Source organism: Juglans microcarpa x Juglans regia, chromosome 4S, assembly GCF_004785595.1.
Source record: "Juglans microcarpa x Juglans regia isolate MS1-56 chromosome 4S, Jm3101_v1.0, whole genome shotgun sequence".
In the NCBI taxonomy this organism is placed as follows: Eukaryota; Viridiplantae; Streptophyta; class Magnoliopsida; order Fagales; family Juglandaceae; genus Juglans; species Juglans microcarpa x Juglans regia.
In genome coordinates, this window is record NC_054601.1 from 6,306,359 (window position 1) to 6,328,920 (window position 22,562).

Consider the following 22,562-nt stretch of genomic DNA (forward strand, 5'->3'; position numbering starts at 1 on the left):
CCTGTCGCTTTTTGGCCCTCATTAAGAAGGAACGGTTAAATTTTACTATCAGAAAAATGCCTGAATTGAAAAAAAACGTGAACTCGATCCTTCTAAATTCTCATTAACCAATGCTGTTAATGGAGCACTCGTTAACCATTTTTTAAAAATCATTATAAATGCTAATAACCTTTCATTCCAATCTTACCAAATTAACATTCTCTCTTCCTTTTAATGATTCAAGGTTAATTCAAATCATATCTTACTTATTATAGATATTAAAATGAGATGTTATAAACTTATAATATTCTTGTTAGTCGATTTCATTACGATACAATTCACAACTTATCACGGCTTAAGACCCACACTTCTAGCATGTCTAAGCCAAAGTCACGTAAATATAGACTAATCAATGTTACAATTGAAATCTTTAAAATATTTAGTGAAAATTACTTAACTGTACTCGTTCACCTCTATCATACTTTACACACAACATAAGACTGGTCATAAAGGACATCAAACAGTGAAAGTGACACAAAGAAGTATGGTGGGTCCCGTACCTATATATATAAAGGTCTTAATATCAAAATCTTAGTTTAATACCATTTTAATTATATATCTAAAGAAAGTTCAAATTATATCTAGATTCATATTTTAAATGATTAGTCAAGATTAAAAATAAATAAATCGTTATAAAATAAAATCCTATCCCCATAAAAAACCAAAATGAAAATTTGCATATTTTCTTTGACATGCAATAATCATATTCTAGCACTCGGATACGCAACTTGTCTGAAAGACAACCCCAATGGCAAGACGTGAATAAAGCTTGAAAAGGAGAGAACGATCCGGAGATCAAAAGTAGCTAGCTATATGGAACAGGTATTAATGTTTTGTCACGATGCCATTAATGATGATGGTAATTGATCAGGCTATATATAAATATATGCTGAGGCACATGATCAGCCGGCATTGATAAATGTATAGAGCGCACGAGGGGTGGTGGTGGTGGGTTCCCCATGCGTTCTCATACCCCATGAAGATCGACCTTGATCAACCCGGCCATCACATGAGCCCCCACCTGACCTCACCAGCCACACTGCGAATGCTAATTTACATGATTTATTGTATTTTTCTATCTGGAGTACTACACTATTATATAAAGATCCTGATAATCATGTAGTATTTTATGATCTGTATATGAATATCAGTACTATATATATATATATATATATCATGTGGGATTTATAATATCTCTTTCTTTTCCTTCTTGGGGAACTTTCTAGTAGTTGATGAAGTTGTTGATATAATATTACAAACTTTAAAATAGGGTAGCAAGCTAGCCATGATGAGCAGTTGGAAAGAATTTATACAATTAGTTATATAAACAAATTAAAGTCTTCAATGGCCGTTAATTAATTCTTTTAATTTTTTTTATAGACAAACAAGATTCAATCATTAAAAGGTTAAGATTATGAAACGATAGCCTTTTGATATTATAGAAAAAGGGTCGATAGTAAAAGAATGAAAAACGATATTTATCATTCTTAATCACACTTAAAAGATATAGTACATTTTAATTAAAACATTTCATGTGTCAACCACTTAACATCATGTATTACATGGATAGATTGTCTTAATCACACTTAAAAGATATAGTACATTTTAATTAAAACATTTCATGTGTCAACCACTTAACATCATGTATTACATGAATAGATTGTGTGACTAAAGATTAAACAACTTAGGATGAATGACCGAAGACGCTACATGCAGCCATAAAAAAATTATATATATATATATATAAAAGTAAATTTATAAATTAATATGACTTCATATGATATGTTAGATCTATTTTATAATAAAAATAATTTTATAATCTAACATATCAGATCAAGTCACGTCAATTTATAGATTTATTTTTATGAGATATTTTTGTAGTTAAAATATTTTTTATACAAAAAAATCCAAATTTTAGTTTCTTTTTGTTATAAAAATATATAAAAAAAGTACATAACGTGTGCAAGCTCATCATAATATAAAATTGAATTAAAGGAAGTTTGTAAGATGTTGTTGAATGGTTGATCCTCCTAGCCTTAATTTACAAACACCCTAATGAAGTGTTTCCACTAAGGTTTCCCACTCCTAAATCTTACTTAATTGTAGCCGTACTGCTCAGATATCAATCCCCTGGCTTTAAGAAACATGATGCTCCCCCTCTATCGAGACAACCATCATTCTAAAATTCCAAAAAAGAGGCCCTGCCTAGGAACGACTCTAACATACACATTCCCCTTTTTTCATCTTTGGAAGTCCTATCTGACAGCCTAACCTGCTTTGTAATAATTCTCAGACGTTTCACACCACAAATTTTTTTTCAAAAAAAAAAAAAAAAAAAAAAAAAAGGATGGGTTCCTTCTCGGAATTAGAAGGAATTAGGAGACTGGCCTGCCTGGGTGAGTCTGACTCGGCCTGCATGAACCGGTCGGACATGACCCCCTGACCAAGCAAGTTGTGATCTTACATAATAATTACATTTGCATGCTTAGGTTCCTTCTCATTTTTTTGGTCGCATAAGTACTACAGGCCTGACAGCTTGTGTACATTTGAGTGTGCACCAGATCAGAATCTTGGACGCCATAATTATCTAGTCAAGCCGGCCTGGGTTTGAATAGCTCGATGGTTTGCTCAATTAGCATTGCTTCATCAAAATTATTTTAAAATTTAATTAAAAAAAAATATATTTTTATGAATTCAAAATTTCTTTAGTCATAGCTTTATATTAGATTATTTAAAATAATAATATAATATTATTTTTTAATAATAAAATTTTTAATTTTTTCTTCATATTTTATAATTACATTAACTATATGTTAATTAATAATAATATTTCTTCCTTTACATTTTTTAAAACTGAACACAAAAATAAAAATAAAAGACGTTTGAAAGAAGTGAAAATCGTAAAAAATAAAAACTGAAAAGTAAAACAGTTGAGATAATTTTTATAATAAAATATTATTTTCAAAGATGAACAGTATATCTTCAAATTTAAAGATATATTTAAAATTATTGTAGCTCATAGTTCAAATTTTTACTTTTTAAAGAAATTAATATAGATCATTTTATTTGTATTTATTCAAATTTTGAAAATATATTGACTTTTTGCCAGTGCTTCATCTCATGTTTTGATGATCTTTCGAGATCTTTCGAATTTGACCAAAATGATTAAGAGTACATTTCTTAAATCCCAGCTCATAGTATAGAGTAGAAGAAAAAAGAGAGTTATATCTCTTTTAACTTAAAAGTTGTTATAAACGTGAATAGTAATGAACAGTGTTACAATGATAAATATACTACAGTGATGAACATTGCTACATGAACAGTATGAACAGTGCTATATGCATCTGTGTCTCTCTCTGTATCCTCACAGTAAAATCACCACACAAATCACTACAAAATCACCACACAAATAATCACATAAATTACAAAATTACCACACAAATCACAACAAAAATACCATACAAATCACAAAATCACTACATAAATCACGAAATCACCACATGCGTGTAGAGGAAGAGAGGGCTATGGGCTGTTGTGGGGGAGAGAGAGAGGCCTGTCGGGACAAGATTGAAGTGGGGAAGGTCGCCTGTGACTGGGCTTGGTGGTGGCGTTGGGAGGAGCCGAGGAGAAGAGAGATCAAGAAGGAGAGGGGTGTGCGGCTGAAGGGAGGCAGGAGAGAGGCACGAGGGAAAAATGAGGGGAAAAGTTAAGATTTGAGATTTTAAATCTCAACCCTTAATCTTTAATCTCTAAATTTGATCCAACAGTAGAGGTTAAACTAATTTAAAATAGATAATTCAAATATAAATTCAAATTTAATTTATAAAATACTAATCTTTTATCATTAAATAAATGATAGAGTTTTGTTAAATATTTTTAAGAGAGTAAAATCATATAAATAATTAGAGTTTTTAATATAATTTAAATCTCATAATATTCTTAATTAACTAAAATCATTTAGATAAAATGATTTTCTACCTTTATAATATTTTTAGAGTTTTCAAAATAAAAGAGACTTACTTTAATGATGAAAAAATGTGAGAGCAATATATAAATAAAAGATTCTGTATTTTTTCAGTGCTTCCTGGGTCATTGAGTATTGTGATTGAATTCTATACAATTCATATATTTTGTTAAGAAAATTATTGTTAAAATATCTAAAATCTTTTAATTTTCATATTACTCAATTACTGTAACGTTTTGTTATCATTATGATACTTGTTAAAATTTATTTTCCTGCTCTGTGCATTAAATTATTAACTAGTTAATTTTCTTTAAAAAAATATATATTATTTTTACACATCATATTATTTTTTTAGACACATCATTTTCAATTAGATAAATAGGCAAACGTGATTTGCACGTTATATAACTGCTAGTATGTATATATATATATATATATATATATATATATAGACATATATACATATATCCCATAATAAGTGCGTTGAACTTGATTCATGAACCCTAACTCTAGAAAAAATTTATTTACGAATTTGTTTATTGACGCATTATTAATGTAGAAGACGGTCACATCCGTCATTAGCATAAAAAATATTTATGTTTTGACTTTTTTTAATATATTATTTTGATGGGTCTCATAATAATTTTTATGTTTGCAAGTAAAACACTCCCAAGCATTATTTCCCCCTTCCGAATGGCCTTTGTTCTGGATCATAATATCAAGGAAAATTTCATTATTACTCATGAGATGTTCCATCACCTTAAAAGTTTACAAGGGAAGCAAAGCAAAGTGACGTTAAAATTGGATATGAGAAAAGCTTTCGATTGCATTGAATGAAATTTTTTATTTGCAATCATGAAAGCCTTGAGATACAGTATGACATGGATTAATTTACTCAGAGAGTGTATAACGACTGCTTCATTCTCCATCCTCATCAATGGCTCTCCAAGAGGTATTTTTCAAACTCAGCGAGGTCTTAGGCAATGTGATCCTATCTCTCCTTTCCTTTTTATCTTATGCACGAAGGTACAATCAAGATTAATTGCGAGATCTGAAGCTAATTATCTTTTGCAGATGATCCATCTATTTTTTGTTGATGATCTAATTATCTTTGGGAAAGCTAAGGCAAAACAATCAAAAGCAACCTGGAAAAATATCAATCTTGGTCGGGGCAAAGAATTAATCAGCACAAGTCGTCAATCTTCATCACTCAGAATACAAACCGCACAAATAGAATGATCATCTTGGCCAACTTACCCTACAAGGAAACTTCGGCCAGAATGAAATATCTAGGAATTTCGACTTCTTTTGGCCGATCCAAAAAAGAAGACTTCAAATAAATGATAGAGAAAATTAATAACAAATTTGAAGAGTGGAAAACAAAGGTGCTATCACAAGTTGCAAAAACTATGTTCATTAGAATGGTTGCCAATACCATTCCATCATACCAAATGACGATGCACATAATTCCAGAGCCGGTTTGTAAATCTCTCAATACCAGTTTCAAAAATTTCTGGTGGGGCACAAAAAAGGATAAAAAACATAAACTATACCTAAAATCTTGGAAAACTATCTGTTAGCCAAAAAAACCAGGTGGCTTAGGATTGCGACTTATGGAAAATATGAATGTGGCCTTACTTGCAAAAACGGGATGGGAAATAAATCAATCCAATCCAAGTATGTGGAAAAATATTCTAACCAAGAAATACTTGAATCACAGAACTTTTGAGCAAGCTGTGGCGAAAGTAACAGACTCAAGCCTTTGGAAAGTCATTCTCAAGACAAAATCTCTACTAGAAAAAGGTATGTGCTATCAAATTTCAAATAGCATGTCTATTAAAGCCTGGTTAGATCCTTGGATACCAACTCTGGAAGCCTTCAAAACCCTGCCACTACTCCATATTACAGAGTTCCCATTGTCTCTTACAGTTTCAGAATTGATCAACTGTGTCACAAACTCTTGGGATATCCAGAAAATGCAAACTCTTTTCCAGCGAGACTGCATCAAAGAAATATTAAAGACCTCTCTACCAACCTCCACTCAAAGATCGGATAGCTTGATTTGGACAAAAAATTAAAATGGAAAGTTTTCTGCCAAAACAACATATCACCTCCCTGCTGAGATTAGGAGCACGCTCTAGACACTGGCTCCTTACTTTCCAACGGATAAAATTTGGAAGTTTAAGATCCATGAGCCACCAACTTCTATTTGGAAAATAAAGTGAGATATACTTCCAACAAAAGAGCGACTCAGAAGCTTTATCCCAATATCCCTTCTTTCCATTGTCCATTATGTGATGAACAAGAAGAATCTCTTGTAAATCTTTTCATTAAATGCCTAATCACAAGAATATTATAGAGTCAAAGTAGCTGGCCTCTAAATTTCTCAACATTGGATATAAGCTCCATGAAGGATTGGTTCCTATTCATTTTCAACCCAAAGGTGAAGTTGGGTTTAACCACTCAAGAAGAACATTATTTTCAGATTTTTGCGACACTAATCTTAGACTTTATCTGGCGACTGTGGAATGATATAATTCATAACCAAACTGAACTCTCTCTACAAAAAGTCTCAAAACAACTGAATTTGGCATACCAGGCAAATCTTAATGCATGGACTGGTAAGATGATGTCCAAAGTTGAGCAAAAATGGCAAAGCCCCAGATTGAATCAACATCTCTTTTGATGCTGCGTTCAGAACCTCATCCTCAACGGCTTCAACGATAAGCAGAAATTCAGAAGGGGATATCATAGAGATCTAGAATGAAGAAAATCCCTCGACAACCCCAATCATTGCAGAAGCACTTGCTGCAAAACTGGCCACCAAAATGATGATTCATCTGAATTACCCGTCCATTTCTTTAGAAGGAGATGCTCAACTGGTTATTTCTTCTATCGAGGGATAGACTACAGATTGGAAGATCACCAACATCACTGGGGATATCACAAATATCCTGAAAATCTACAAAGGCTGGCACTTTAAAAAAATTAATCGATCTCAAAACTAATTTGCGCCCTCAGTGGCGCAGTGGGCCATTACCAATTTCGTGTTTGGCAGCATTCCATTAGATATTATCCCTTCTAGTTTTCTATTAATTGATAGTGAGAACGATCCTCCTTAGACTTGTTTGTATTTATTTATTATATTTTATATAAATGCAAGCTTGATTAGGGGAAAAAAAAAAAAGACCCAAGACAAATGTATAAACAGATCTGATTATATATATATTGGAGATATCTATTCTAGCTTTGTATGTACAGCTAAATTGATGTGTTTTTCCCAAAGGAATCAGAACAAATAATGTGAATTAAGAAGTATTACGGAAGCTGCTATGCGCAAACATATGGTGGGTGACACGCACCAACAACACTACATATTGTCTTGGGGAGGTCATGGACGGTGGAACAGTGAGCAGATCGATCGGGTTGGGGTGTGGGGTCAAAATTCGTATCAACAATTGGGCTCTTTTGTCTTAGGCCAGTACGCTCGATTGACAACCACGTACATGCATGGTGCAACATGCAAGCTGGCTAGCTCTGTTGATTTCTTGATCTGATGGTTACCAAATTCTAGGGGTTGGAGGACTAAAGGGTACGTGCCTATATAGCCTTTTTGTTTAATTCATGACATTTGAACCATTTTGTTTGGGCAGCTAGAAAGCCATTTTCTCTTACCAACTCAAATAATTCTTGAGAGTATTAGATGATTTTCAAGTCCCACGTGCTGTTTGGCTCAACTATAAGCTTCCCCACATATTATATATATATATATATATATATAATCATCAGTTGGTAAAGAGGTTGGGAGCTTTTTCTTTTGAAAATTACTTTCTTCGTCTTAAGTTTTATTATTTCTAGTCAAATGATCTATTATGTGACACTTTTTATCATTGAGTCGTTATTTTATATATGAAGTCACTTAAAATGTATTGCATTAATAAATATAATTTGATATGACAAAATTTAAGATAGAAAATTTGAGGGTTATTTTACTAAGAGCAATGCTACGTACAGTTCCTATTTGAAAATTATAATGCAAGCTTAGACAATTCTATCTTTAAAATTTTTTAAAATTACAAAAATATCCCTCTTAAAATGATATTTTTTCTCATTTAATAAAGGGTCTGCACATACAATCTCTAAGTGGAGATCGCAAATAGAATTTCTCTTTTACTAATTGTTCAAAATCATTTTTATGTGGTTAGGGTACTTTAATTAGCATGTTGGGGGTACCTTTTGGTGAAAAAAAGAAGCAAAAGTACCTCATACGAGATAATCTTAACCATTTAACTTGAAATCAGTGGTTGGGATTTTTTTAAATAAATAAGCAAATAAATTATCTGATTGATGGAATATATATATATATATATATATATAAATATATAATACTTTATAGATAGGGATATTCTTATCTAGTTACTACGTATCGCGCGCCATGCATAGAAGTAATACTACTGGGCCATCAAAATAATGCATGATGTGCCTCTCATTAATGGCATATAATTATAATGAGCTTTAATTAATATTTAATAATAATGTTTTGAGTACTAGATTGTAATTATTATTATTATGCCTAGGATCGGTTAAACATTGTTTAATGGCACGAATTTAAGAGTATTAGTATTGGTCTATGTATATGTATATACAAAGTCATATTTGTATAATATGATCTTAAAATCCTCCACATTAGCTTATGCATATCCAAATATTTAACTACCTATGAATAATACTTATCCAAATTTGGATAACTACTATTCACCTTACAAATTATATTTTAATCATTATTTCTCTCTCTTCCCACTCTTTCTCTCACAATCTTTTCATTTTTTCTCTCCTTCAACAACATAACAAATCTTCACTTGCACATTCATTTTATTATTATAATATATTATATATATATATATTTTTTTTCATTTTATTATATTTTAAATATAATATATAAAAAAATTGATTTTAGGAAAAAATTAATAATAATAAAATAATAATATTTTATTATTATTTTGTCTCAAATATGCATAAGTCAATTGAGAATTTTGCTTGAATGGCAAAGTGAATATATAAAAGAGGTGATTTTAGATATATATATATATGCATAAACCAATACTAATGCTCTAACACGATATAACTCACTTTCGGAACAACAAGGACACCTCGTCATATCTAATCAGCATGGGAAATTCATTTGGAATGTCGCACATTTGATTTTGTGCTAATTATGTAAAATATTGCTTAGTCTCGAATATATTTGATTTAGATGAATTTTACGGTTTATATTTTATGATAAATTATATTTACAGACATGAAGTATGCAAGTATTGCATAATCTCTTTAAAAAATAAATAAAAATAAGATTCGCATAACAAAAAAAACTAATTTTTTTAATAATTGAGTAAGTACCACACTCTTTTTCGAAACGATTATATGTTATTTATGTAATTTACGATTGTACATAATGCGATTACTCAGGCATAGATGATTATGATGTTATATTAGGCATACTTGCAATAAATGCTAGCTACGTATAACTCTTTATCCCGACTCTTGTCATCAAGTTATACTATTTTCAAGTCGGTATGTCATTTTTGTAAAATATAATTTAAAATAAATCATATATCAACTAATTTGATTGAAGATCATGATAATGGATTTATTGGCCTTTTTGAAGTTCCCGTGACAAACAAATTAGAAAAAAGTTGAGAAGCCTGCAACTATGCAACTAGAATTATCTTATATACATATATATATATATATATATATATATATATATAAACTTAAATCCAGGATGGGTCATATTTGGTAGTTTGCAATGAATAATAAAAAGCTAGGCTACCACTCAATGATAATATTAATTATAACTATGTCTTGCAGCATAATTGCAATTTAAATATAAAATGTAACTTAAAAAAGATACTGAAGGGAATTCTTCTTAAAAGAGAAAAGCTCGATCGAATCTGGAGTTGGATTAAATATTTCATTAATCTTTCCCATGTCATTATATATATGGACCGAGGAATTAATTACTTAGTTACAATTTGTGACCCATTCTAGATAATATTAGTAAGAAATCTGTAAAATTATCACTTGTCTAAAAAGTTTAAAATAATAAAAAAATATTAATTATTTATATTTATCTTAACATGACCACATCGATCTGGTGAGTGGTGCATGCCATACATACACCATAAAGCTGGAATGTTTTTTTATATTTATTTTCTTCTTCTTGTTTTCTACAGGGTGCAGACATAATTATCTTGTAAACTTTCAAAATACACTGTAAATAAAAATTATATATATATATATTAATAATTTGTATAAGTCTCAAATAGATAAATTTCGTACATTCTCTTTGTAAAAAAGTGAAACCACCATGAAAGTATATATCACTGATCACTGGCTAGCTAGGTCTATGTATATGCATGCATGTTAGGTTTTCCATTTTAACAGAAAAAGTCATGCTTTCTAATAAAGAAACCATATATACAAAGTGTTTTCTCCTTTGGAAAGATCTCTATATCTTTACGTGCGTTGGCTCCTTTCAAGATTTCACTTCCTACCGATAAACCTGGCCCGATCTCTATAATTTCTTCATTGCTTTTTCATATGTTTGGCTCTTTTCGGCCCCCACAGTGCGTACGTGATTCATTTCCTCCACCTTAATCGCACACTATACATGAAAAGAGAAAAAGGGAAAAAAATAAAAAATAAAAATAAAAATCACCTCTGCTTTTTCCAAGAGATCATATAGCAACGTACATGATGATCATGATTTGATTTGACTTGGATAGGTGCATGTAATTAATTTCATGAATTGCATGTGCAATGATCCTTAAAATAATGCATGATTTTTTTTTTTTTCCCACTGATGCTTATGGCAGGTCGTTTTCCTTTCTTTTTGACTCAAAATCTTTCCTCATGATTTCGGCATTAATTCCGATTCATCAAAATTGACTATATATATATATATATATATATATATATATATATATATTTCTATATACCAAACTTATAACGTCCAATTATTACAAAATTTTTGTACAACTATTTAATAAATTATTTAATTTTTTTTTTAACTTTTTCTTTGACTAAATGTATTTGAGTTTAAAAAATACATATAATTTTTATTATAAAATTACCAAATAATTGTGAGCTAATTGACTGTGCATGATCATCATCATCATCATCTTCACTTCTGATCTTCAACATATATATATATATATATCATGTTTTTCGCCTTACATTTACACGTACGTACTACGGCTTCGACGTACCTGAAGCCCAACTAGTCAATTAAGCCTAAGCTATATATTTAGCTATTGAGTAATGCTACTCATCATCTCATAAATTTCTATCATCCTTTTATTATCTTATAATGTGTCATTAGATGATTAGAGATTATTTATTATATTTCACTTATAAACCTATCATCTAATGTCACATCATGAGATGATAGGAGGATGATAGAAATTAAGATGATGAATAGATTTTTTCTAAGATATTTATTATGTATCTAGCCCTATTTAAAAAGGGAAAAAATTAGCCAAACAAATCCTGAGGGTTCTCGTCGAATTAATTTATTTATGTTAATGCATGAAACCTTATAGTACGTAATTCAAGTCATTCAATTGCTTAGAAATTCTTCTATAAGAGATAATATATACGATCGATCGGGTGCTTAATTTGTTCGTTTTCCTTTTTTTATTTTTTGCTTCATGGCAATGTGATTAGGGTATGTAGAAAAAACTCAAAAACAAATATACCACCTAGCGTTAGAGATTACCTTTCAAAAGGAGTAGTTTGTCCATACATACATACATATATATACCATTTATTCTTATATTTTTATTTGAAGCATTTTTCAGTTTTATTTATAAGAAATGATATTTATAGTCTTGGAGTGTACAAATCTCTTGCACTTCCATTTAAAAAAATGGGTTAATCTGGTATCCACATGAAAAAATTATTTTTTTTAATAGCGGATCTCATTTTTTTTCAAAGTGAGTACGCTGGGTTTGCACACCCTAAAATTGTATCTAACATTACTCTTTATTTATTTTTGTTTTTAGGTTGCTAGCTAAGCCTACAATAATAGTAGATTGGAATCCCTTAGAATTTCTACCCGCACTTAGGATCTAGAGTGGAAGAAAGATATTAACGTCATGTTTCATATGCCTTTGTATCAGGTTCTAGTAATTCGAGTATTGGTCCTTGTATCTGTACACTTAAGAAAATACAAAGAGTGAGGGGCCTTGGGAGAAGTCGGTGAGTCTCTGATGCTTAAATCAGTCTATCTCCTTAGTAGTGTAGCTTATGCAAGAGCTTAAAGGAATCAGAGAGAGTTCTTCGTACTTGGGAGTCAGCTTTTATACTAGGTTTTTGGGTAGAGACAGCTTACACCTTATCTGAGGGAGTTCATGTCACTTTAACTGTTCACTTAGTTAGAATTTTTTAATGTGGCGTGGCTCCTGGGGGGCGCCATTAATGTGGTGTAGAGTCCGAAGAGGTACCATTAATGCGGCGTGGCTCCCTGACTCACTTTACCCTATAGATATTCGTTGTTAAGCCCCTCCATGCCTACTGTCAGGAGATCGAGGGTTCTCCACATCTCTCACCCACCTGCCTGCACAAGTTCTCGAGGGTTGGGTGTCAAGGCGGCGAGTCTCATTTGCCTTTACCATCCGTTTTTCTCACATGAATGTAGCTTCATGAGTTGATTTTACTCATAGGCTGAGTACTCTATAGAGACCCATTAACTCCTTTTAGAGGATGGTTGTTGGACTTGATTGGGCTCTCTCTCCCCTTCTCCCAAAAATCCCTTATGGGCATGTTAAACGGACCATTAGGGGAGAAAATCCTCTTACAAAAGATAAAAGTAAAGTCGGCCAATGCTCAATGAATTTATTCCATCAGTCGTAAGAGTTGTAAGACACTTGATGTATTTATCTATTTTCCATTGTAGGTCCTAGAGTTTGAACATAAACTTTAAAAATTTTAATTTTAATCATCTTTTTGCACTATTCAAATATGTAAAATCTTGAAACCTATTCTAATAGGACTCCAGTGACAAACGTCCCAAATATATAGAAGCTCTTGTGAGTCACAAAGCTGAGTCCTCAAAAAGGACAAAAGAAATATATATATATATATATATATATATATATATATCATAATCAGTTTACTTAAAGTAATAGTCATTGTCATCTTGAGGTTCTATATATGCTTGATCTTGGAAAATGAAGTGGGAGGACCACTCCTACACTCTTCAATCAAGACCCCCCCGCCAACCCACCCCCCAGCCTGCCTCTTTTGACATCCACGTTTATGGGAGTGACAAGTTCTCATTTAAATTACATCATATACAGCAAATTTGATTAGACTCTTCAATTCTTGAAAGAGAGACACATGTGATCTGAACCCTATAGTATATAATGTCGTCCATATAAAGTTTTAAGGCAATGTAAATCTCACAAGAATATTTAATGCCATCCTCTTCCGTATTATACTATTCAATTTGATATGTATAAATGATGAGTAGAACTCAATTAATTTAGAAAGATTAATAAAACTAAAAAAAGAATTTAAAAAAAAAATAGTGTGTGTGAATGATGAGTAGTAAAACTTTATATATACATATATATATATATATAGAGAGAGAGAGAGAGAGGATTGGAATCTTTGGCCGGTAAAAAGATGCTGCAAATATTTTGTTTGGAAGAAGCTGACAAGGAAGATTCCTAAATGGTCATGCTCAAGAATCAAGATCGATCCTCATCGATGGCTGTTGGAGTGAGTCTGAGGTCGACGGTCATGAGTCAGAAGTGGACGACGCATCGATCGGTGGCCATTCCTTCTCTTCAATTGCTCAGCAAGAGCCCTCACCTCTCGATCTCTATAGGCTTCTATATATTAATGTTTCTTCCAACATGCACTCCATCGATGAGCTCAAATTCTATTATGCTCAACACTCAACAGACGTTGTTTGTTATTGATGTCAACCAGAAATTCAACTTTCCCGGCTCTATTAGTCTTTTGATCATCATGATCATAATTATAAGCCCTCCAAACTAATAAGACAGTTGTCATTTTTGAGCACCTCAAGTACTGTTTCATAAAGTTAAGAAGTAATTTCCTCACATGTTGAATCCAAGTGCACCACTAATGGTTCCATGCACACATACATACACATATTCATTTTTATGCATATATATAATTACCAGAAAATATTATTTACGCGAGTGGATTGATCCATCATTCTAAGCCAACTCGGGATATTCCTTAATATTAATTGTTATGATATTGTTATGATGTTTCATTGTCATTCTTTGAGCCTTATGATCTGATCACAGTCGAAGTTAAACGGATCACCGATTAATGTTAAGTACAAGTCTCAAATAGATAAGTCTAGTACAAATCCTTCATAAAAAAATGGATACCATTAAAAAAGACTAATTTTTTTTTTTTTTTACAATTTTTCAAAATGAAAATTTCTTTTTTATAAAGGCATGTACAAAACTTGTCTATTTAGAACTCTTATAAATCACTTATGGAACCCTAAAATCAGCAGAAAAATCAGCAGTGTCTTGAGAGTTTATGGAACCCTAAAAGTCAATCCAGTAAACGTGTATGCTACATCAAAAGTTTCCTGAACAATATCTATTATATTAATTACTCTTGAGCTGTTTGCCACACTTGAATTAAACCAAGATTGTGTACAGACTGCACCTGTGATGTGAATTTCAGGGAACAAGCTGGTACCAAAAGCAGAGAATGGATCCCTCCTTGTTTCTTTGCCTGATACCTTCTTGTTGGTGTTTTGCAGTCCTCCCTGCTTAACCTAAATATATTTATGTTGACTTGTGAATTTGTTTCTTCTCAGCTTCATTGGGAGAAATAAATAGAAAAATGTTCACTAACAGTCAGAGATGTGGTATATTATTCAGCAGTTGTATCTTCAACAGCTTTCTTGTATTCTGGCTTAAGCTCGTAAGTTCCTTGGTTAGTTCCCCTTTTATTGTACACACACAGCTCGTTGAGTATCTCCTTCAAGAATTGCTGCAAAAAAACCATTATTACGAGAGGTGAATGCCAAGTTAAAAGTAATATTAACAATAAAATAAGGGAAACAGCATAACCATTACTGAGAACACTGGGACATAGGTAACTTATGCTATTTGTTTATTATTATTTTTTAAGATGAGGTAATCATCATAACCTTCACCGAATTCACAGGAATCAGGTAACAATGTTTGTAAAGGGAATATCTATACCATCCTTATGCAATTAACAAATAATCAAGTAATTCTTAACTTGTGCCCTTCACTTAAAACAACAAGCATATTATTCCACCCTAAACATGGAAGAGAATGCAGAAGAGAGAAACAAGTAACATAAGGAAAGACTTACTGCAGGTTGATCGGTCTCTTGGACGAGCTGCTTCAAGGCCCAATTTGGTTGTCTTTCAAATAGTTTGAACATTATATCCTCCAGCTCCCCACGATCCCTTCTAGTTCTTTTTACGTCTGACTGCTTAACTGGTGCAGTTTTCTTCTTATCCTGCATAGATCATTGACAGTGAGCATCATGTAATTGTTCTTCCAAGCATGTAAATGTGCTTACTCTAGAGATAGGACTAAATTTACGTTTGTTAAAAAGCATAAACAAGCATGTGTGTATGTGTGCGCACTATTGTGTATGTGTTTGGGGGACATATATAAGAGAGAACACAAATTAAGAACTAAAAGGCTGGACTGTGAAAAAAAAAAAAAGCCCAAATTGGCACAGGCCTACTACTCCATCTCGACACCCCTGAACTAGCCATTTCCAAAGTCAAAACAAGCTAACCTTACAGGCTGGGCAGCCCCCAGGCTAAGGCTAGCCATTGCCACAAATTGGACCCAATCAGGATGTGCTGGAAGGTTAGCTTTTTTGGGGAAGAGGGGGCGGGGGAGCTGTGCCATTTATAAGGATAAATGTTTTTTCTCTTTCATCCAGAAAGATTGGTATCATAATACCAGGACAAAAAAAGTTCATTACAAAAATGTAGCAAACACATAAAATTAGCAACACACTTTTTAATTCAGAGACATTATTTTGTTCAAATAAACACAAATAAATCTGTTTGACAGGTAATAAAAACAAATAAATCTAATACCTTGGAAGTGGATGAAATCAAGCCAACCATTCCAGGCATGGGCCTCATATGTACTCCGCGATCGTTGTCAATGACCTTTCAAAGAAATCAAGTTATTGGATGAAGTGGGAAAAAATGAAAAACATTCACAACAAGAACTGCCCTGGACAAAGCAATGCATGGTCGAATGCCCTACCCGTATTTGTCTATTCTTTATCATGGACTTGCTTGTCCTTTCACGGCACAATCTTCCATACTCTTCAATGTTTTCACCATGGGGTTTCATGTCAAACTTATGCTCTACCTTTCCTTCCATTGCAACCTTACCTACAAATGCAATAGTTGTTACCCAAATTAACATGGGGAACCCATTTTTAAGTGCCAATTTAATATTACTGGTTTTGGACTTTGTTAAAGGTTCCACGTAATAAACTTAATTGTGGGGGCGGTTGTGTATGTCATGCCCAACAAGGTCAGTAAGTACCACTTCCATCAACATTTAAAAAAAAAAAAAAAGAACATCCATAACAATTCTCCAACTTTCTATATATTAACCATCCCCAAATGAAAAATGAAAGTGGTCCCGTATACCCGGATTTTTGTCTATTCTCATGATCAATAAAATTTTGTTTACCAATAAAAAAAATGAAAGTGAACCCTTCGGGAACCTTAAATTATGATCCTCACCTTGATTTGTCTCGGAAAAGATACACATAGGAACAAAATCTTTAAACATATTCAAAGAATAACTTTTTGGAATACTCCCTGCCTCGATACCAGCCATCTCCATTGTGAACTGATTAACAATTCAAAACGTATTAGGAAGTTTGTCTCCAAATATATTGACAAGGTGTATGTATCCCAAAAGCAAGCATGCTAACAAATATGTTCAAAATAATCCTCTAAGGGATGTGACCCTCGGTAAAATGTGGCTGCCTCTACATATACACGTAATAGTTAAGGAAAGATAAATATTGCTTCCCTTGAGAAATTAGTTCCAAACTTATGCTTACCACTTTAGAGTCGTCATAAACGAGCACCATGGGGTAGGGGAAGGAACAAGATAATTCATTGAACTACCAGCTAAATAAGTGAAGGATAATCCAAGGGACACTATCCAACTAATAATGAAAAACATGATGAGGACCGAATGGGCCAATGGAATCCATTAGAGCATCTTACGAACAATATTTCATATGTCTATGCTATCATCCTACAATTTGAAAAATCACATAATGAATACATAAGCTCCAAGGAAAATTGTTGTAACCGAGTATAAGAAAATGCTTTTAACTTCTCATACTGAAATAACTTAAAGGCTTAAAGCTATTCTCTGCAATATATGCCTAAATGAGTTCCGCCCACTCTTTCTCTATCATATTGTTTTCACTCTGCCGACTTCTTAGAACGGAATTACTTCCAAGTCAAAGCTTCAGAGAGTATAAAGTTACAAATGAAAGGAAATAAAGAGGGGAATAGAGACAAGAGACCAACAATAAGGCGAATATCAAAGTACTCTCCCAGTTGGAATTCGAAGCAGGTGAATTTAATGCTAACCGCCACAATTAGCTCATCAAATCCCAAGGAGGACACAATTTTCTCTTTAGGCCGGTTTTGGATAGCAAACGCCTCATCTCATTTCATCTTATCTTAATATCTTCTTATTTTTCTTTTTTTTTTCCTTTTATATATATATATATAATCTTATCTCAATATCTAAACAATATAAAAACAAATATTTTTCAATTTTAAATCTTTAACTTTTTCATCTAATCTTTATAACTTTCTCAAACTTCTAAACTAAACATAAAAAATAATTAAATTTTTTAAATCTTAAAATAAAAATTATATTCTAATAATATTTTAACTTTATAATATTTTTATTCAATTTTTTTTCTCTTTTCTCAAAACTTCATAAAACACCTCAACTAAAACTATTTCACTACTATTTACAAATTATTTATTCACATTTCATCTCCTCTCCCAATCCAAAACAGACAGTTAACAGGATTCACTCAAAAAACAAATCAACCACAGTTAGGAAATAGGCCATGATTTCCCCGGAGCCTGTAAGTGAGAGGTACGCAAAGAAGCTCATATTAAAAACTAAAAGATTCATTTGAATTAACGGAACTTCCAACCGAGTGAGCAAATCCACCAACTTAAGCACCGAGGAAATAGAATCCGATGGAAAAGAGAAAGAGGAAAAGCACCTGGAGGGAAGAGGAATCATCGGGGTGGAGAGGATCGAGGGAGAGGACGACCTTGGCGAGAGGGTGGGGATCAGAGTGGGGATGACTCTGCCACGACTTGGCAACCACCACCGGGCACTTCATGAGCCAAACCGATCTCTCGGCCTTCGCTGCATCCACGTTACTACTGCTACTACCAATACTATGACCATGCGCTTCATCCATCATCGTTCCCTCTCTCGATCGACCTCAAGATGTCTCTCAGTTCGGGGGCGGGGGATCAGTGTGCACTTCCTTTTCTCCCCGGTTTCCAAGTTTCTTGCCTTTGTTTTTCCTCCTCCTGATGACGATGGTGTGCGTGGAATATTTGGGCTGGACCTTGTTTGGTACGGAAAATATTTTCATAGGGTATAAGGAAAACGCTAGTCGGCCCGAGGATTGTGACCGATGAATTTTACCGACTGACGTGGCACGCGAACAAAAAAAATGAAAAACACATGTTCTACCTTATCTCTTATATTCTCTTTATTTTTACAGATAAAATAAGTTAAGATTAAATTTAAAAATAAAATAAAATATTATTAGAATATATATTTTTGATATTATTTTTATTTTAAAACTTAAAAGTTAAATTATTTATTTTATTTTATATGAAAATTTTAAAAAATTATAATGATATAATGAAATAAAATGAGTTGATAAAAATTAAAAAAACAAACTAGATCCTTTTGAATCAACCAGTGAATGGCACCGTAACAGCTTTTGAAAAGCTTTTTGATCGACATGCGTCCCTTTAGTTTTGAAGCAACTAATCATCGCTCCCCTCCTTTTGTACCTCTCGTCATAGAACACGCTATCGCAACAAGTAAGCTTGGGCTAAAAAAATCGTAGGATCGACCAGTCCAAATAATCTGACCCGACCCAACCGATCAATGCGGATTAAATGTATTTTCGGGTCAAACCCATAAACTGTCGGTTTTAACCCGCCTAAAGTCATGCAAATGAAACCTAACCTTCCCATTCTCTTCCTCATCTCTCGTATGAGTTTGCTCTTTTCTTTGGGTTTCTTATATGTCGCAGCCTTTGTTTTGTGGTCGAGAATGATGCGGTTTCTTCTCTGGATGAGGGCTTGATGGGCGATGGAGAAGTTGGCGACGAAGATAGCCGGACGAAAGCCGATATGCAAAGTAATGATGGGGCCATACCTGGTGTGGAGATTACGGAGTATGGGCTCGAACTCAGAGAAGGACTTGCGAAGCAAAGAGAAGTTGTCAATGATGGGGATGTTAAGGGGTCTGGGAGGGAGTTGCTTATTTCCGGAGGATTTCTTGAAGAAAAGAAGGTTGGGACTGTGATATAGAGTGAGACGATGTTGATGAACCAGGTCTCCATTGTCGACCTCAACGATAGGATTATGCTCAGTTCAGTTTAGTATCCGACCAATTTTGTGTGGCAATTGTTGTGAAGTGTTATGCAAATACACACACCAACGATGACAAATAAAGTAAAAGCAACACAATCAAGAACACGATGCACAATATACGTGGTTCGGCAAATTGTCTACATCTACAAAGCTGCATAAATCTTATTAACCAGAGGAGATTACAATCACTCAATCTCAACTCACACTATCTATGGCTTTCTACTCTCTCACACAATACGTACTCACTAGATAATTATTCTCTCTCAAAATATACTTGAGGCCATCCAACACAAGTCTAATATGACATATATATAGTGAATGGTGCTGAAAATCCTATTCTAGCAAAACTGCATATTTCACTTGAGCGACGTGTCAAGCGCTCCTTAAGCGAACAACCAAATGAACATTGGCTCGAGTGGAGTGTCAAGTGATGGTCGAGTGAACACTAGGGTTTGTGTCTCGCTCGAGCGATATGTCAAGCGACGTCAAGCAAAATTTGGCTTGAGCCAACTGTCGAGTCGACTTTCAGCAAACACTTTTTCAACTCCAAAACCAGTCCACATATACCCTAACAATCTCCCACTTAGAGACGGGGTCTCCACATGCCAGCCACTGTTTCCAGCCAAGTCCTATCATCTCTATAGCTCACAGCTCCCGTCTTCAAGTTAGAAGACGCACTGAAGTCAAGCCTGAATTTAGTCTTCCATTACATCCCCCTTAGTCAGCACATCTACAGGGCGATTCACAACTCCTACTGCATTAGGAGTATCCGATCTCGAATCAATCTTGGCAACCTTAGACAACTTTCCTAGGCTTTCGTGAGGAACGGCAAAACTAACTCATTTTGGCTTCCGCACATGTTTCGCGCCATCAAGTCTGTCTTTTTGCACTTTGTACTTCCCTGCACATCACTAGATCCTGATATTAAATACAAAGAGTTAGATCTCTTACCATGCACTAGGACCAGCGCACCCTTAGTGATCTTCCAAGCTCCTCCAGAGAACGCTACTGTAAAACCGCTGTCATCAAGCTGTCCCACAGAGGTCAGGTTTTTCTTTAGATCTGAAACATGTCTAACTTGTTGTAAAGTTCACACACTCCCACTACATTCAGTGCCTCTTCATCAGCCGCATACATCTTCCCAAAATCGCCAGAAACATAATTCTACATGATTTCTCAATGTGAGGTGTTATGGAACGAAGACCCTGAATCCAACACCCAATCATCAATCGGACTGTACACTACAAGAAGTAAAGCATCATGAATTTCTTCTGCCACTACATTCACAGTATCATCATTAGAACTTTCTTGATTTCTGTAGTTTCTCTTGATGTGTCCCGGCTTGCCACAATTCCAGCACGTGATCTATTGCCTAGATCTCGTCTTGCTCTTCCCTCTGCTCTTGGAGTTTGACCTGTCATATCTTCTGCCCCTATTGTCAACAATCAGGGCCAATCCAAAACCCGAGGACTCAATCAAGTCTCTCCTACGTACTTCTTCAGAAAGTACCATGTCACGTATGTTATCGTAGAATTTTGCCTTGCCGGCTGAACTACTCACAGCCATCATCATGGCCTCCCAACTATTTGGCAACAATGCCAATAGAATCAACGCTCTGATCTCATCATCAAACTCAATCTCTACAAAAGATAATTTATTTGTGATCGTATTAAATTCATTCAGGTGTTGGGCTATAAACATACCTTCAGACATATTCAGACTAAACAATTTCTTCATCAATTGCACCTTATTGTTCGTAAACAGCTTTTCATACATACCTGAAAAAGTCGCTGTGAGATCTACTGTGGTTCTCTCCTTACTGACATTGTGTGCCATTGTTCTGGACAAAGTCAGCCGAACAAGACCTAGAACCTGTCGATCTAATAGGGTCCACTCAGCATTAGCCATGCTCTTCGCCTTCTTTCCCAATAATGGAAGGTGGAGCCTCTTCCCATGGAGATAATCCTCAATCTGCATCTTCCAGTACCTAAAATCAGTGCCGTCGAACTTCTCGATCTTGGGTGCATTCATTTTATCTCCAGCCATCATTCTCCTTCAAATCCGACCTGGGTTCTTGATACCAGTTGTTGTGAAATGTTATGCAAACACACACATCAACGATGACAAATAAAGTAAAAGTAACAAAATCAAGAACATGACGCACAATATACGTGGTTCGGCAAATTGTCTACATCTACAGAGCTGCATAAATCTTATTAACCAGAGGAGATTACAATCACTCAATCTCAACTCACACTATCTAGGGTTTTTTACTCTCTCACACAATATGTACTCACTAGATAATTATTCTCTCTCAAAATATGCTTGAGGCCATCCAACACAAGTCTAATATGACATATATATAGTGAGTGGCATTGGAAACCCTAATATAGCAAAACTGCATACTTCGCTCGAACGACGTGTCGAGCGTGCCTCGAGCGAACAACCAAATGAACATTAGCTCGAGCGGAGTGGCGTGTAGAGTGAGGGTCGAGCGAACACTAGGGTTTGTGTCTCGCTCAAGCGAAGTGTCTAGCGGTACTCGAGCGGCACTCTCGGACTTGAGCTTCGCTCGAGTGGTATGTCGAGTAACGTTGAGCGAACTTTGGCTTGAGCCAACTGTCGAGCCGACTTTCAGCAAATACTTTTTCAGCTCCAAAACAAGTCTCCACGTATACCCCAACAATAATTTATATGATTGCCGGTACTGATCAAGGCACAATGTTGAAGCAGGCGGTGCTGTTGATTTATGACCCACTGCCATAAGAACATTTTTTCATTTTTTTTTGGGAAAAATGTGTCAATCATACCCAACTT

At 34.0% G+C, this 22,562-nt stretch overlaps 1 protein-coding gene across 1 annotated transcript; it reads right to left on the reverse strand.

The window, feature by feature from the left end:
- Positions 1-14,642: 14,642 nt before the first annotated feature.
- On the reverse strand, positions 14,643-18,705 carry LOC121263086 (transcription initiation factor IIF subunit beta-like). The gene is made up of 6 exons (XM_041165875.1): positions 18,344-18,705; positions 16,818-16,926; positions 16,327-16,457; positions 16,152-16,226; positions 15,404-15,553; positions 14,643-15,052 (listed from the first exon to the last, which is right to left on the reverse strand). The coding sequence occupies exons 1-6, from the start codon at positions 18,548-18,550 to the stop codon at positions 14,933-14,935; spliced, it is 792 nt and encodes a 263-aa protein (XP_041021809.1). The 5' UTR covers positions 18,551-18,705; the 3' UTR covers positions 14,643-14,932.
- Positions 18,706-22,562: the final 3,857 nt, after the last annotated feature.

Excerpts from the sequence above, each read along its gene's own strand:
- LOC121263086 (XM_041165875.1), bottom strand. The coding sequence starts at position 18,550 with ATGATGGATGAAGCGCATGGTCATAGTATTGGTAGTAGCAGTAGTAAC. Across the intron at positions 16,927-18,343 it reads ATGATTCCTCTTCCCTCCAG|TTCACAATGGAGATGGCTGG; the intron begins GTGCTTTTCCTC and ends ATTGTTAATCAG. Across the intron at positions 15,554-16,151 it reads TGATTTCATCCACTTCCAAG|GATAAGAAGAAAACTGCACC; the intron begins GTATTAGATTTA and ends TGATCTATGCAG.